Raw genomic sequence first — 15,353 nt, forward strand, 5'->3', positions numbered from 1 at the left:
ATATGTTGAAACAGCTATTGACTTTCATCAACCCCTCCCTTCAGCCTCAAACAGCCATTTCAAACTCTGTAGGAATCCAGGTTTCCTCTCTTCCAGGAGGCAACAGACAGATTTCTACCAGAGGGCTACCCTCTCCCCTTGGATCTGGAGCAGCAGGCAGTAGAATTTATGTCCACCAGTGCTGTGGCTTCCAGGTCTCAAAGGCAGAAGGTCAGTGTAAAATTAAGAACAATTGGGTTTGCCTTGCCTTCTACTGCAGAATCCTGGTCCATGGTTTTGGGGATGGAAAAAAACTCTATTGCACTATTATTGTGTTCAACTGGGTGGTGACCGTGGGCTGAATTGTTCAGGAAAGAGTCCAAGGGACCTTGGATAAAAGTGAGAGTTTATGCAAGATCCCATGATCTTTGGGGAGAGCTTTGTGGCAAAAGCTCAGGGATTCTTTCTGGGGTTGGTTTGGGTGTGCTGCTTGGGTCCAACGGGTTCCAGGGGATGTGGGCGAGTCTCATCTCTCAAGACCAGCTGTTCCTTGAATTGCTAAGATGATCTGAATAGTTTAGAAGGGCAAAGGCTTCTGAAGCCTTCGAGTGCTTTCTTACCCATCTCACAAGGCTGGTGGAGTGCAGTGAGACCGCCGCATAACCAAGTGCTCTCAGAGCCACAGACACCTGTGTCCCTAACATTTATGGAGCCTTTTCTTGGCCCAGTGCTGAGTGCTTTACACATGTCCTCTTACTTATCTTCATAGCAACCCTGATGTGTGAAAACTTATTTTGCCAAAAAGGAAACTGGATCTATAGAAATATTAAGCATTTAGCCAAAGTCACACAGCAAAAAGGTGGCAAAGTCAAGATTTGAATGCAGGCTGTCTGATGTCAGAGTCTGAATTCTCAAGATGCTACATTTCCTCTTTATGAAAGACAGAATTTTTAATATCTCGTGAATTTAAATATTAATCCTGACTCATTACATAAAAATAAAACTAGGCTGGGCACAGTGGTTCACGCCTATAATCTCAGCACTTTGGGAGGCTGAGGCAGGCGGATCACCTGAGGTCACAAGTTCAAGACCAGCCTGGCCAACATGACAAAACTCTGTTTCTACTAAAAATACACACACACACACAAAATTAGCCAGGCATAGTGGCAGGCGCCTGTAATCCCAGCTACTTGGGAGGCTGAGGCAGGAGAATCACTTGAACCCGGGCGGCAGAGGTTGCAGTGAGCCGAGATTGTGCCACTGCACTCCAGCCTAGGTAACAGAGTGAGACTCTGTCTCCAAAAAATAAATAAATAAAATAAAACTAAACTTAGCAATGTAAAATAAAATAAACTTTGTAGACAGATATTCTTAATCCTTTAGTGATTATCCAAAGTATAATTTCTATATAGCAGAACTACTGTCACAGCCATCCGTTTAATGCAGCTGGTAAACACTAGCCTGTTATTTAAATACATAATTCTTGAATTTTGCAATTCATCTATTTTTGGGTTTTATGTTGACCAGCAGCATATCTTAAAATTTTAGTTAAAAGTGGAGGAAAATGAAGGTTTTAAATCTAAAAGTCTTTTGTTGAAAAGTAGTTTTTCCTGCCCCCTCTTTTAACAAAAGGTGACTGACAAGCAAGAGGGAAACTGTCAGTGTTTGCCAGATTGATCTAAATTCCAGATTGAAGAAGAGTAATACAGTAGATTTGGTCTGTGCCACAGTTATTTTTTATTACAATCTGTTTAGTAACCTCTTGTAGCCGAATGTAGTATTAACTGCAAGTAGAGTGTAATTGTCATCCAACACTAGTCCAGGCAGTCAGAGTAAAATGATTCACTTACTAACAATGTTATCCTCCTAGTGAACTCTGATATGAAACTGTTCGGCCACTCACTTCCTGGGATTCCCCCCCTTTTTGTTGTTATTTTTGTTGTTTTTTTGTTTGTTTGTTTGTTTGTTTGTTTGTTTTGAGATAAAAGTCTCACTCTGTCGCCCAGGCTGGAGTGCAGTGGAGCAATCTCAGCTCACTGCAATCTCCGCCTCCTAGGCTCAAGCAATTCTCCCGCCTCGGCCACCCGAGTAGCCGGGACGACAGGCGTCCTCTACCACGCCTGGCTAATTTTTGTATTTTTAGTAGAGACGGGGTTTTGCCATGTTGGCCAGGCTGGTCTCAAACTCCTGACCTCAAGTGATCTGCCCGCCTCATCCTCTCAGAGTGCTGGGATTACAGGCATGAGCCACCGCACCCAGCCGGGATTTTCCCCTTTATTCATTTTTCCAAGAGAGGTCATGGAGAAAAATTCAGTGCTAAAGTACCCCTCATTTAGTGGGGTGCCTGTAAACCCCAGGGGCCATTTGGCAATGTCTGGAGACATTTTTGGTTGTTGCCATAGGAAGGCAAAGCAGATGTTATTGGCTTTTAGTGGGTAGGGGTTGGGAAGCTGCTAAACATCCTACAATACACAGGACAGCCCTACACACAACAAAGAATCCTCTGCCCCAAAATGTCAGTAGTGCCAAGGCTGAGAAACCTGTTCTGTAGCAAGAAGTGATCTTCACCCAAGAAGGAATGTTACCCCTTTTTCATCATTGCCCATTAGGAAGGGTTGGATGACTGTGTTCTATCCCAAGCCACCTGCGTGGGACAAGTAAATGTGAACCTGTTGCTTCGTGGAGGCCCATGGACAGAACCAGAAGCATTGAGAAACCTGCCAGAGTATGTGGACTTAGAGGATTATGTCCAAGAAACCTTGCAGTGGGTCTGTCATCTGCTGCCCTCGTTGATTATTCATTAGCTCTCTTACCACTTAGGGAGTGATTGCGTACATTCTTATTTTACTCAGGTCATATGCATGGCTTTCCCTGCTCAGATACGAGGGAAATGGAAGTGCAGGGAGATGAAAGTACAGATTCAGATTCGCTACCACTTCCCGAGGGCTCCTCCTCGCCCCAGCCCTGTCCTGGGTGGTTTCAGACATGCTGTCTTATTTACTCCTCACCATAATTGTGTGGGGAAGCTTTTATTATTCCCACTGTGCAGACAGTGTTGGCCCTGGTGCACATTTTCTTGATCAAAATCTGTTTTTCTCACTATATTCTGTTGTCTTCCCAGACTGATTCCACATTAGCAGTCTCTTGCATCTTCTTAGTGAATTTAAAAATTCAAAGTACATTGTGATGAACTTCTAAACGTTTTTGCAATCTTTTAACAAGTCTATCAGTGAGCTGCAGAGTGTTAAAGTGGTAGAGGAAATTTAGCCATATACTGGGTGGCCAAAAGTATAATTACAATGAGCAGTGAGCAGGGGGTCCTGGGAGGTGTGAGTGCCCAGTGCCCCATCTCTGAGGGCATTTGGACAGAGGTTAGATCCGAGCGCTCTTGGGTGGATTCCTGAAAGCCTTTCCCCTTCAGCTCTTCCAGGGAGATGCTGCTGCCGGACAGCCTGGTGGCAGGTGGTGATTTGGTGCTCTCATTGTAACCAATGTCTGTGTTAGACATGTCTTCTTACTAGGCCTTACTGTTCTGGGCTAATAAAGAGGAATAATGTTGTATTGCCATTTTTTTTTAATCCTGCAATTCTAGTTTTTTATTATACTGATTGTGACTTGCCCTCCCCCTCACTCCCTGGCTTTACCCACATTTTCAGGGTACACTGTCCTATAGTGTGGAAATGAGGCTTGTGTTGCTGTGGAGAGGGGAGGCACCCGGGCTACAGATGGGACAAGGAGTGACAGAGCAAGTTGGGGTGTCCTGGCTGCGGCACGGCTGTGGGGAGAGAAGTATCTGGAGAGGAGGGCCAGTTTTCCTCACCCTCTTCCCTGCCGTCTCCCGTGGCAGCACATGGCTGTGGAGCCACAGCCTGGGCGTCAGGAATGAATATGGCCCACGGGGCAGGAAAGGCGATGGGGGTTTTATGTCCACCTCTGCCATCTGGGTCTTAGTTTACTCGTTTGTTAAATGAGATCTTTAGACCAGGGGATCTCAAGTAAACTCTTTAACTTCAGCACATTTCTGATCTGGTCTTTATTCTCCTCTCCATCTCTCCAGGCTCTGAACTCAGACAGACCAAGTTCAAATTCCATATCTGTCACTACAGCTGTGTGGCCTTGGGCAAGTTGCTTAACCTCCCCCACATCCCACTAAGCCTCAGTTTCCCCACCTGTGAAATAATAGTATCCACTTCACAGGGTGGTTGTAACCTTTAAACAAAATAGCCTATATAAAATCCATAGCACAGTGGGTGCCTCCATGTCCCCAATGAGTGGCAGCTACGATCTGGCCTCTTTCTTCCCTTTCAGATGTTCCCATCCTAGGCCCTCTTTCTCTGCTTTATTACTGGCAGGTATATGGTCTCTGGTGTTGGTATAGTGCCTGTTAAATGTTGTGAACCACTTCATATGCATTCTCATTCAGTCCCCTACAGTCACCTCTTTAGTTACACGGGGCAGATGTTATTCTCTCCACTTTGTGGGTGACAAGCCCGAAGCCTAGCAGTTGGCCTTGTCTCTAAGCCATCCACAGACACGGACAGCCTCATTTAGTTTCCAGGCTTATGTGGACCAATGATGGCAACCCATCCCCCACAGCAGGAGGGGTACGCAGGTGAACGCACCTGCCGTCGGGTTATGCAGCGAGGCAGCTTCAGCAAAGCCAAGGCATGGAGTCCCCAGTCCGAGCCAGTGCTGGATGTGGGTGTGTGACTGTGAACTCTCACTGCCGGCTGCATTCACAAGGATCCGCAGCTTGACAGCTGAAAGGCTGGAGAATGCACAACACCCAGAGGCCATTAATTCTGGGAGTAGAATCTGAGTTCACGGAGGCAGCCTGGCTGTGCTACGTTGTTGGCTCCTTTAGGAGGAGCCCAGGGCAGCCTGACTCTTAAACAGCTGATTTGATCTCTCTGCAATGACAGAAAGACTCTGCTCTGAAGTGCCTTGCCACTTTCGAGTGCCTCCCATCTTCAGATTAGCCACTTTCTCCCTATGTGACCTGATGACACATTTTCTTAAAATGTTTCCTGTTCCTCAGCAAGTTTCATCATTGCTGGTCTCTAACACTTTCTGATGTGCTAAGGTGGCAGTGTCACTGTCATAGTCCTCTTCTTGCCTGGTTGACCGTGGCTTTAGGCACATCTGAGGTCTGTCGGCACTGCGACTCCTTCACACTCAGGTTCCCCCCTGCCCCGGGCAGATGACATGAAGCAGAGAGCTCTCGTCCACGAAGTGGAAAAGCAAGCGCCCAGCCTCTTGGAAACAGACCATAAACAAATCTGTCAGGTGGTGAAAAGAGAAAAATAAAGCCAGGGTGCAGGACCCAGGGATGGGGATGAGGAAGGGGCACTTCCCCCACCACCGGAGAATTGTGTCTTCTAGTCTGCAGGACACCTTCTGGGAAAGACTCAATGAAAGCAATGACTGGGTCTTTTGTACATTGTCTGACTGAAGTAGCCATTTATATATTTTTCTTTTGACATTCCCATGAAATAAAAGCCTCTACTATTGAACATTTTTATGTTTAAAATGGTATTCTGCACCTTTTTTAAAAGTTTATTTTATTTTTTTAATTGAGACGGTGTCTCACTATGTTGCCCAGGCTGGTCCTGACTCCTGGGCTGAAGTGATCTGCCCACCTTGGCCTCCCAAAGTGCTGGGGATTATAGGTGTGAGCCACCTCACCTGGCCAATCTGCACTATTTTAGAAGAAAAGAGCTAGTGTTCAGAGTCATAAGCACTCTTTGTTAATTTCTACCATTTGTTTGTATATTTATACTGTTTAAATCACCTTTTTCTAGAAATTATCTTCTTGCCCTCAGTTGTTTTTATTTACATGCTGTAGACCTGTGCGATCCTGCAGGTGGCTGTTTGCCTCATACACACCCCTCTTAATTTGCACTAGACATGTAATCGACTACTTGAGTACACTGTCCATTTTGGGATTTATCCATTCTGTAGACTACTCTTTTTTTTTGAAGGACAGCTGCCCAAACCAGAACAGGTTCAGAGACTCCATTTCTGTAGATGACTCTTAGCCTCCTTCCCCTGCCAGCCAGCTGAGACCGGGATCATTGACATCAGGGCAAGTAGAGGGGAAGTTGGAGAGAAGAACAAAAGGGGTGTGTAGACCCACCGACTGGATCCAAGGCCTCCCACGGTCAGGGAGAAAAGCTTGGGGTTTTGGCTTAAACACTGGAAAGTGCAGGGCTCTGTATTTTCCCTTTGTCTCGGATGGGCTTCTCTCAGGAGCAGAGGGACCATGAATGCTGCTAGCGCCCACTGCATGAGTCGTGATTGAATCTTGAGAATCACGGTCATCTGCTCTGGCTTCTCTGCCTTTTCTCCGCAGATTTCCTGCCCGTTCTAGCCCTGGGAGCTTCCAGGCCCTTTAGGAATAGCATATCATTTCCCTGAGTGGGGGCTTCAGTGGGGTGAACAATCTGGGAACCTAGTGAGGAATCCTGAGGGAATGGGTTTCAGCCCCTCATGCCCCGGACCAGTCTTACAGTTCCTCAGATCTTTGAAACAAAAGCCTGGAGTTTCTTGATGTGATTTACAGGATACAGATGTACCATGGGCCTTGACTGTTGCTTCTCCAAGTCATCAGCAAATTAGTCCTTGCTCTAGTTAACGGGGTTAGTGGTGGTCTGTCAGTGTGGCTGATGAGGACAGACAGGAGGATAAGTGGTTTTCAAGACCTCAGGGTCTGGAAAGGGAATTCAGAAATTTCTGAATGAGCTTTCTTGGTCCAAGCCCCCTTCTTCCTTCAGCTCTACCCTCTGTCTCCTGATTACAATCCTTAGAAAAATGATCTGGCTTGGTTTCTGTAGCAAGAGCCTTTCCATTCCTATCGATCTCAAGCTGGTTTAAAGAAAATGTTCCTTTATTTTTTCAAAATAGCTCCCTTTAATCTCTCTCCTCCTCCTTATGCCTAACGTCTCCTTTCAGAACCTGAGCTGGCTGGAGGAGAAAGAGAAGGAAGTTGTCAGTGCCCTGCGCTACTTTAAGACCATTGTGGACAAAATGGCAATTGATAAGAAGGTACTGGAGATGCTTCCAGGGTCAGCCAGCAAGGTGCTGGAGGCCATCTTACCCCTGGTGCAGAACGACCCTCGAATTCAGCACAGGTGAGTGGCTCTGAAGTCCTTGGCTGTGTCAGAACAATGGAAGCCTTAGAGGCATCTTGGTTTGGTGGCACTGGAAACTCAAGTTTCCTAGGAACAGTCAGGAAAAGGACTCCATCACCCCCCATCCTTCCCCTGACCACTGCCCCCACAACTATCCCGTGATGCCATCTCAGAGTTGAGGTCTCTATTACTCCTGAAGCCTGGGACACATCTCTGCCATCCCTAGGGATGTGGCCACAGTGTAAGTTTGTGGTCATTGCAGCCCTTAACTGCGTCAAGCCAGGACACCTCCCAGACATGGAGCCTGGATTCACTGGGGGTGGGAGGAGCCTGTTTTGAATGAAACTTTTTGAGTTTCATTATCTGTCAGCTGGAAGCTACTGTTTCCAGTCATCACCAGAGGCCCAGACTGAAGAGCACCAGCAGGGCCTCCATCTGCATGAGTCTCTGCACAGGCTTCACTGTCAGGGGCTAGATTGCAGGCTCACAAGCTAAGAGGTTTTTAGTACCTTAGACCTTGGGGGTTACACAGCAGCCTGGAGGCCGCACGGGGAGGCAAAGAAGCACAAGCTGGGAGAGAGAGAAGGGACCCCATGGACCAGCGCCGCTATTGGGGTTATTGGGTCCAGGGCGGGCCTTATCCAAACAGGCCTCCTGCAGGGAGCTTTAATTGGTAGGTTTAAAGCAAGCAGGCACGCGTTCAGGAGGCGCAGCCTGTGACTAAGAGGTGGTTACTTTAAGTTCTCAGGCAAATGGTCTGTTTAAAGGATCAGTAGGTAAGCCAGGAGCTAGCCTGCTGGCGGGCAAAGATGCCTGTAAGTTTCTGTCTCTGACCACCAGCTAGAGCCAGTCGGGTAGGACGTAGTATTAGGAACCTTGTCAAGGGTTCGTGAGCCCTACTTCTGGTATGAGAAAGCTAAACATATTTTAAAACAGCTGCTGAGGCAACATAAAATTACAAGCACTCCCTGCAGGGGACATGGAGCCAGCCTTTGCCCCAAGAAGCTTTTGTTGGGTAATACTTTTATTGCTGGAGTGCATTTTCCTCTTAAAGGTTAGCTAGCAGCTCGTCCTGTATTCATTGTTAAATGTAAAAAGAAAAACAGTACCAAATGTAATCTGAAATGAAAGCCTAGCAGGAGCTTTTTCTTAAGAGGCTGGCACATGTTTTGTTTTTCTTCCATGGTACCTGTTCAGGATAAATGCTTCTGTGTCGCAATTCCGCAAGATGACTTAGTGTTCGTTTAGCCCCATGAGGCTAAGCTTTTATGAACTGCTTTCAGAACTTGGCAATGAAGTTCATAGTTTTCTTCTTCTGGGGGATAAAGCAAATAGTGTCTTTATTTACAAGAAACTCTCTGCCCTGGGGCGTCCGCCCTGGAGTTTCAGCTGACCCGTGGAGATTGTGGTCTTCTGGCCAGAAGCTCGCTGGCACTGGTTGGTGACGGGGAGGAAGCAGGGCATGCTTGTCTTCACTCTGTCTTTCCCAGAGTCAGTCCAGCTCCGGCTCTTAGAAGGGTTCGGTGCTGGGTTCCTGGGAGCGAATGTGCTGACATCATGCCACAGTCAGATGTATGGATGCCTTTTTAGAACATGTTCTTGTGGACCTAGTCTCATGTGGTAGTCTCTGCCTTGGAAGAGTTAAAGGCTAGTTGAAACAAATCAGCTCCCTCTGTTCTATGATAAAGCACTTATTTTATGGTACAGAGAGGAAGCTCTGTTGGAGTTTGAAGAAGGAAGAGTTACAGGGGTGTTGGAGTTGATCGGATGAAGCTTCTTGACTGAGTAGTTCCTGGAGCCCGACCTGAGGGAGAGCAGCGGTTAGATTGGCAGTGGGGGCAGGAGAACAAGAGCAAAGGAACTGAGGCCACTGGGCCTGGTGTGTCCCAGGGAGGGGAGGGCGGCGACTCGGGCAGTCATGGGCAGAGGGTATACGTCCTAGAGCGTGGACGAGAGGGGAACAGTGGGAAGAGGGGACTGATCACTTCACCCTGCACCCTCAGGTGCTAAGCCTCTTTGGGAGAGTCCAGGCTAGCGTCACCTGGACCCTCACACCCAGAGTGTATTGCTGCTAGGAGTGTTGCTTCCCGGAGCCAGGGCTCTGCTTGGAGCTCACTTGCAAACCCTGGGTAAGAATTGATCAAGTCACGTGGTAATGGCTGGGGGTATTTTTTTGTCTATTGAGGGGTGGCTTTTAATTGACATTGAATGTCTGTAACCATTTCCTAGAGGAGAAAATGGGAAGTGCCTGGGTGTGGCTGTAAGGACCCATGAAATATGGTTTGTTTTCTGGTAGTCCTTTGACTAATCCCATTAAGGGGTTTTCCTTCTGAAATTCTTCCAGGCTAGTGGAGGTGGTTTTTTGGTCTCCCGCAGTGATTGGAAATACCTCCTCAGATGCTCCTTTTAGATGCTTTGCATTATCTCTTTCCTCCCTAAGTGCAGTTTGCAAGCTGGAAGGTCCTTTCTCATTTCTTCTGCGGGGCAGGGCGGAGGGGGTGGTCCTTGCAAACAGGCCCTTTGCCACCCTCACCTCGGTTCCTGGGACAGTGATAGGCTGGCCTCCAACAAGCAGCTGGCTCTTATCATGAGCTGTGAATGGAGGACTCCCGAGTGAGTCACACTCGTCACATGCGGAGGGCTTTGCTCCATTGTGGAACTGAGCCAGGAGCTGGGCCTCACATGGCGTTTTTATAGTCCTCAACTTTCCTTCCTTTCTTATGTCTTAGCCCGTTGATACAGGAGTATTCTGCTTCCAAGCTAATGACGGGAAGGCTGGACATAATCCAGCACCTTCCGGGAAACGTTAGCATCCAATGCAGGTAGAAAGGAAGTAGTGAATAAAAGCGTTTCCCCTCTTTCACCAGCAGTGTGACAGTGAGATGCTTTCTCCAGTGGAATCCTCCTACAGCACATCAGGGGAAGGCAGCAGGCTTCTTTCAAGAGGCCTCACCTGGCCTTGCCAGGAAGCAGAGCCAGGTCCAGCCCAGCCGTTAGAAGCACATTCCCCTGCAGGGTCAGATCAGCTCTGGTCCAACCCCAGGAGAGACTGCAGGGTCTTTGTTTTCCCCTCTCCATCCTCTTTCCTAAGAGAATAGTTCCAACAACAAATACTTTTCATCCATACCATCTTCTAAAATAGCCCAATCCTGGCTTTCTCAGGGCTCCTTTGGGAATTTTGTTTGTTTCTAATGGACTTGAAAAGTTTGCTTTCATTCCTGCCGACCTTTTTCTCCTGTTGGAACATGCAGCGTGGAATGCCTGGCTAAATGGAAACTTTAGATCCTTGCAAAAATTGTTTCCTCCTTACCTGATTCTGAAGAGCTTCTTATTAAAGCACTATTTGGTTCACATTTTTGTTTTAAATAGCTTTGTTTTTAGAACCTGTTTTAATCATATCTTACAATATTATATATTTTCCTCAAAGTTATATCTTTGGCTCCTAAATGTCTGCATCATTTTGGGTGGTTTTTTTTTTTTTTTTTTTTTTTGGAGTAGAGGAGGTTGCAGCACATAAATTTTCTATATTGTTGCTCTTCCTCTGTGATAATTGTTTGAAATGGAAAAATAACCCTTTCCACAATTCCTAAGGAAAATTATCTTTAGTTATTTAAAAATATGTAAAAGATATAAAAATTCTCCATTCGGCTGCTACTCTACAATCATTGAGGCACTCAGGGCTTCTGTTTTTGGGCGCTGACATCACAGTGTAGCTGGTAGCGTGGTCTCACACACACACACACACACACACGCACACTCACCTGCGTTCCCACCCTCACATCCCCACCACCATCACAGGCCCCGTCACCCCTGATTTGCTATTCTCAAAATAAGTCTTCATTCGTGCTCTCCTGACGTCTGTCTGATGGTTATAGTGCAGAAGATGATGAAGCTGGCCCCGTGACAGAGGAATTCTAATAAACTGCAGACCTGTTTTGAGCTCATGACTGTTAAAATTCTGCAAACCTGTCGGCTCCTTGTGGCACATCTAAAATAGATTTGATTCTAATTGCTAACAATCAATATACACTGCTTGGACCTGGTCTAGTGATTAGCAGCTAGAAGGAGGGGAAGATGGGGCACTCCTTGAGAGATGTGATCAGAATCTTGTAGAAGGATGTGAAGTTTGAAAAGGCATCTTAACTATCGTGGTGGAATTTTTGTAATGTTACATTTTGGAAATGAAAAAAATTTTGAAACACAGATTAGAATATAAAGCTCCACAAAATCTTTACTGGATGTAATGAAAAAGGCTCATGGGAGAAGTTTGCTTATTAAAAGGCAGTATGGATTTTGCACAAAGAAAGATGGAGAAATACACCCTTGTCACCAAGAAGCTGGCTCTGTATTAAGTGATGGTCATGCTTTAGATTTTCTTTTTTTCCATTCTTCTCTTCCCTGTAGCTCAGCCCTCTCTTCCTGCTATAGCCGAGTGTACCAAAGTCTCGCCAACCTCATTCGCTGGTCTGACCAAGTGATGCTGGAAGGTGTGAACTCAGAAGACAAGGAGATGGTGACGACTGTGAAGGGGGTCATCAAGGCTGTGCTGGATGGAGTGAAGGTACCGGTGCAGGTTCCAGACAGTCCCAGTCAGGGACTTAGAGCAGCCTGCTTGCTGGTGCTTGTCACATAAGAGCTTGCTCCTAACCTTCAAACATTAGAATGTCTTTCCGCGTCTCTGGTGTTGGTGCGCTCTATCCCGTAACTACTTACTTCTCTCAGGACTGGTGCAAATGGCTCTTATGGAAAAGCTGTCCAGAGCAATCAGCCCTTACTGAGCATTGCATTAAATCTTAGTGAGTCTTCGTAGCATCGTGCTGGCTGAGCATGCTTGTCAGCTAGACAAAATGCAATGGAGATCATTTTCACAATGACTTTAAGTAAAGCTCCCAGCATGTCATATCAGTGCTACCTTTTCATGTTCTGGGAACTTCTAGGATTCTTGGTAGAAAAGCAGGAGTGAGTAAGAAAGGGAACTTTCTATATTTACTTGGTATCCGTGATGCGGTCTGTGTATTTGCTATCCAGAGAAGTCAGAAACAGCATAAGAAATTATGAATTCTAGTTAAGATGGGAAGCAAAGGCCATAGAAGGTCTGGAATTGGGGTTAGGGGGACAAATCCTAATAGAGAAAATAAGTCCTAGTGGATGGGAAGCAAGACAGAATGTTGGACATGAACCAGGTAAGGGCCTTTGGGTCAGGGCCAGGGCTGCAGGCAGCAGGACAGTGGAAACCCCGCTGTTACGTGAGGCCATATAATGTAGTAGAAAGGGGGCCAGCCTTAGCACCTGGCTAGATTTGAATCCCACGTTCACCACTTGCTAGTAGTCTATGAACTTGAACAATTTACTCAACTGCTCTGCACCTTAAGTAACTCTTTTATAAAATAGGTATAATAATAGCATCGTGCATCGCAGGGTTATAGGAAAGATTACACTGGTCAATATACATAATGCTTCTAGAACAGCACCTGGCACATACAGAGTAGTCAGGCCTTATCTGCTATTTATTATTAATTATGTGGTGTTAGATGCATGCTTTGTAAACAGGTCTCTTGGCTTGAAAAACCTGTGTCCCTCTCCTTTCTGGACCCCTCAATCCAAAATTATAGCTGAGGTATTTACCCCAGGTCAAAAAAAATTCCTTCCCACTCAACCAGGCTAACAAATTCCTGAAAGCTGCCTCCTTGGCTTAACATTCCCCAGCAGCTCTGGAGAGTAGAATAAGGACCCCCAAAGGGCTTAAATTACAGAGAGAGGCTGAGAAAGCATTGCTCAGCATTGCAAATTGCTCCAGAATGAAATGTGTGTTTGCCAGGACATCTGGGTGGCCGTCTACCCCCAGCAGCATTTAAGGGGAGGCTGACGTGTCTTCTGGGGCCATGGAGTTCATGTAAAAGGGGCTTGCCTAGATGGCATCAATATTTTCCTCTGAATTCTCCCATGTTCTCCTTTATTTTTTTTTCTTTGAGATGGAATGTCACTCTGTCACCCAGGCTGGAGTGCAGTGGTGCGATCTCTGCTCACTGCAATCTCTGCCTCCTGGGTTCAAGTGATTCTCCTGCCTCAGCCTCCCGAGATGCTGGGATTACAGGTGTGAGCCACCACACCCAGCTAATTTTATATTTTTAGTAGAGATGGGGTTTCACCATGTTGGCCAGGCTGGTCTCAAACTCCTGACCTCAGGTGATCTGCCCGCCTCGACCTCCCAAAATGTTGGGATTACAGGTGTGAGCCACTGCGCCCAGCCTCCCCATGTTACCTTCATTCCAAAAAGTTACTAGTATCTGCTTAGGGCAGCGAGACTCAAGGATGTAGCCCAGGGTAGCTGTTGTGATCAGAGCTGATGGCCCTTTCCAGGATTGGGAGGACAGGCACGTACATTATCATATCTGGTCCTCACAGTAGCACATTGGGTTCAGCAGAGCAGAATGGGACGTGGCCTGGGCTTTATCAGCAGCCCCGAGTCACTCTGGCTCACCCACCCCTGCTGTTCCTGTCTAGGCTTCTGAAAATGCTATTACCGAAAATTGTTATTTTTCAGGTAACATTGTTAAGGTTTCCTTCTATCGAATTGATTCTGATGAGATGTTCACAAGTTAGAGCAGCCAAAACAGAGGAGAGTGAGTTTCCACTCATAAAGCTTTGTGGCACTCCCAAGTACGTTTCTTCTATGGAGTCATTACAGCACCACTTCATTAGTAGAAAGGCATGTCTGAAAGAAAAATTTCCTTGATTTTTCAAAGTGACTGGGACAAAAAAAAAAAGAGAGAGAAACCTATAGGTTATGAACTTGTCAGTGTCAGAGCAAATAATTTTTCCACAATTGCTTTAAAAATATTTTAGCCAGAACAAAGATTATCTAGGTGAGAAGCTTTACAAATTCAGTTTTGTTTCATTTATTCAAGAAGCATTTAGTGAGAACCTTCTATGTGCCAGGCAGTGAGAGATAATTGGAAATATGAGCAAAGCTGGCACAGACCCTGCCCTATGGCGCTTACAGTCTAAGGAGGGCAGGACCGCAAACACAAAGGCACACCCATGGGGTATAGCGCTGCCAAGGGAGATGGCATAGGGTGCGATGAAAGGGTATGATGACCTTCCTTTCTCAGGGTGGTCAGAGACGCTTCCCCAAGGAACAGACAGGCCAGCATCTGGAGGATGGACAGGAGCTGCCTGTGGCTGGTAGCTTTTCGTGCTGGAGTCATTACAGGCAGTGAGAGTGATCGAGACACTATGACGTTGGCATTTGTTGTTATTGTCTAATAGTAATAACAGCTAACATTTATGGGGTGCTTTTTGTACATTGTCCTCAATACTCATGACAACCCTCCATAATAGACATAAATGGCTGCCCCTTGCCCCTTTCACAGGTGTGGAGACTCAGGCTCAGGTGGAGCAGTAGTCTGGCAAGGCTGTGATTCCCACCCCCAACCTGCTGCCTCCTCCCCGGCACCTGTGCACCATGTCACCCTGAGCTGCCTCCCATGGGAGGACAGGATTCTCTGCACTCCCACCTCCAAGCTAGCTGGCTTCCAGCCTCTCTCACCGTCCCTTTCAGGCCTGGGACACCTTAAAAGCCCATGGCCTGGTGGCGTGAGAGAGCCTCCCCGAGCTGGGAGGGACTGGAGCTGTGCAGAAGGGAAATGCACTCATGAGGATGTTGTCAGCCCACTTGGAGGAGGGGCGTTGGATGTTCTTTACACTGACTCACCATTGTTTACGTAATTCATTCAGTTGTTCAAGGGAGTCTTTCCTCTTTTTTTTTTTTTTTTTCAAATGATTGAACATATGTTGTAAAACAGGATTACTTTGGTTTTGTCCCTGAATGCGTAGTAGCATTTATCATTTAAACCTCCACATAAATGCCACTTGTTCAAGCTGTATAACCTTGGGCAAGTTACTTCCTTGAGTTTCAAGTAGGTTTTAAAATATTTACCCTGAAGATTTGAGGAAATTCAGTAAGATAAAGTATATAAAGTACCTGGTAAGAACTAGGTGACCAGGAGGCAGTGGGGAAACGGTGTTACCTGGAGAAGTGTTCATTTATAATGGCTCACAGTGACCATTTTTGACAGTGATTATGGCTCTTTTCCAGGTAGTCTTATCATCTCAGGTAAAAAATAGACCCCTGTCCCCTCATCTGGCTCTGGGGCTGCTTTTCCACTGGGAGCCTGTAGCTCAGAGCTGATTATGGCTCTTGAAGGGAGGAAATCTGAGGAATTTAAAGACCCTCAATGTTTT

General features: G+C 46.5%; 1 protein-coding gene across 10 annotated transcripts in view; it reads left to right on the forward strand.

The window, feature by feature from the left end:
• Positions 1-15,353, forward strand: part of RAPGEF1 (Rap guanine nucleotide exchange factor 1) — a 163,055-nt gene that overhangs the window by 90,769 nt on the left and 56,933 nt on the right. For 6 of the 10 annotated variants that reach the window (XM_055270646.2, XM_055270647.2, XM_055270651.2 and 3 more), the window contains exons 3-5: positions 97-210; positions 6,931-7,109; positions 11,514-11,670. In XM_055270646.2, coding sequence (XP_055126621.1) covers positions 97-210; positions 6,931-7,109; positions 11,514-11,670 — 450 coding nt within the window. The remainder of the gene's footprint in view (positions 1-96; positions 211-6,930; positions 7,110-11,513; positions 11,671-15,353) is intronic. The other 4 variants (XM_055270649.2, XM_055270652.2, XM_063635726.1 and 1 more) reach the window with 1 other exon arrangement.

This window comes from Symphalangus syndactylus, chromosome 3, assembly GCF_028878055.3.
Source record: "Symphalangus syndactylus isolate Jambi chromosome 3, NHGRI_mSymSyn1-v2.1_pri, whole genome shotgun sequence".
NCBI classification, from domain to species: domain Eukaryota; kingdom Metazoa; phylum Chordata; class Mammalia; order Primates; family Hylobatidae; genus Symphalangus; species Symphalangus syndactylus.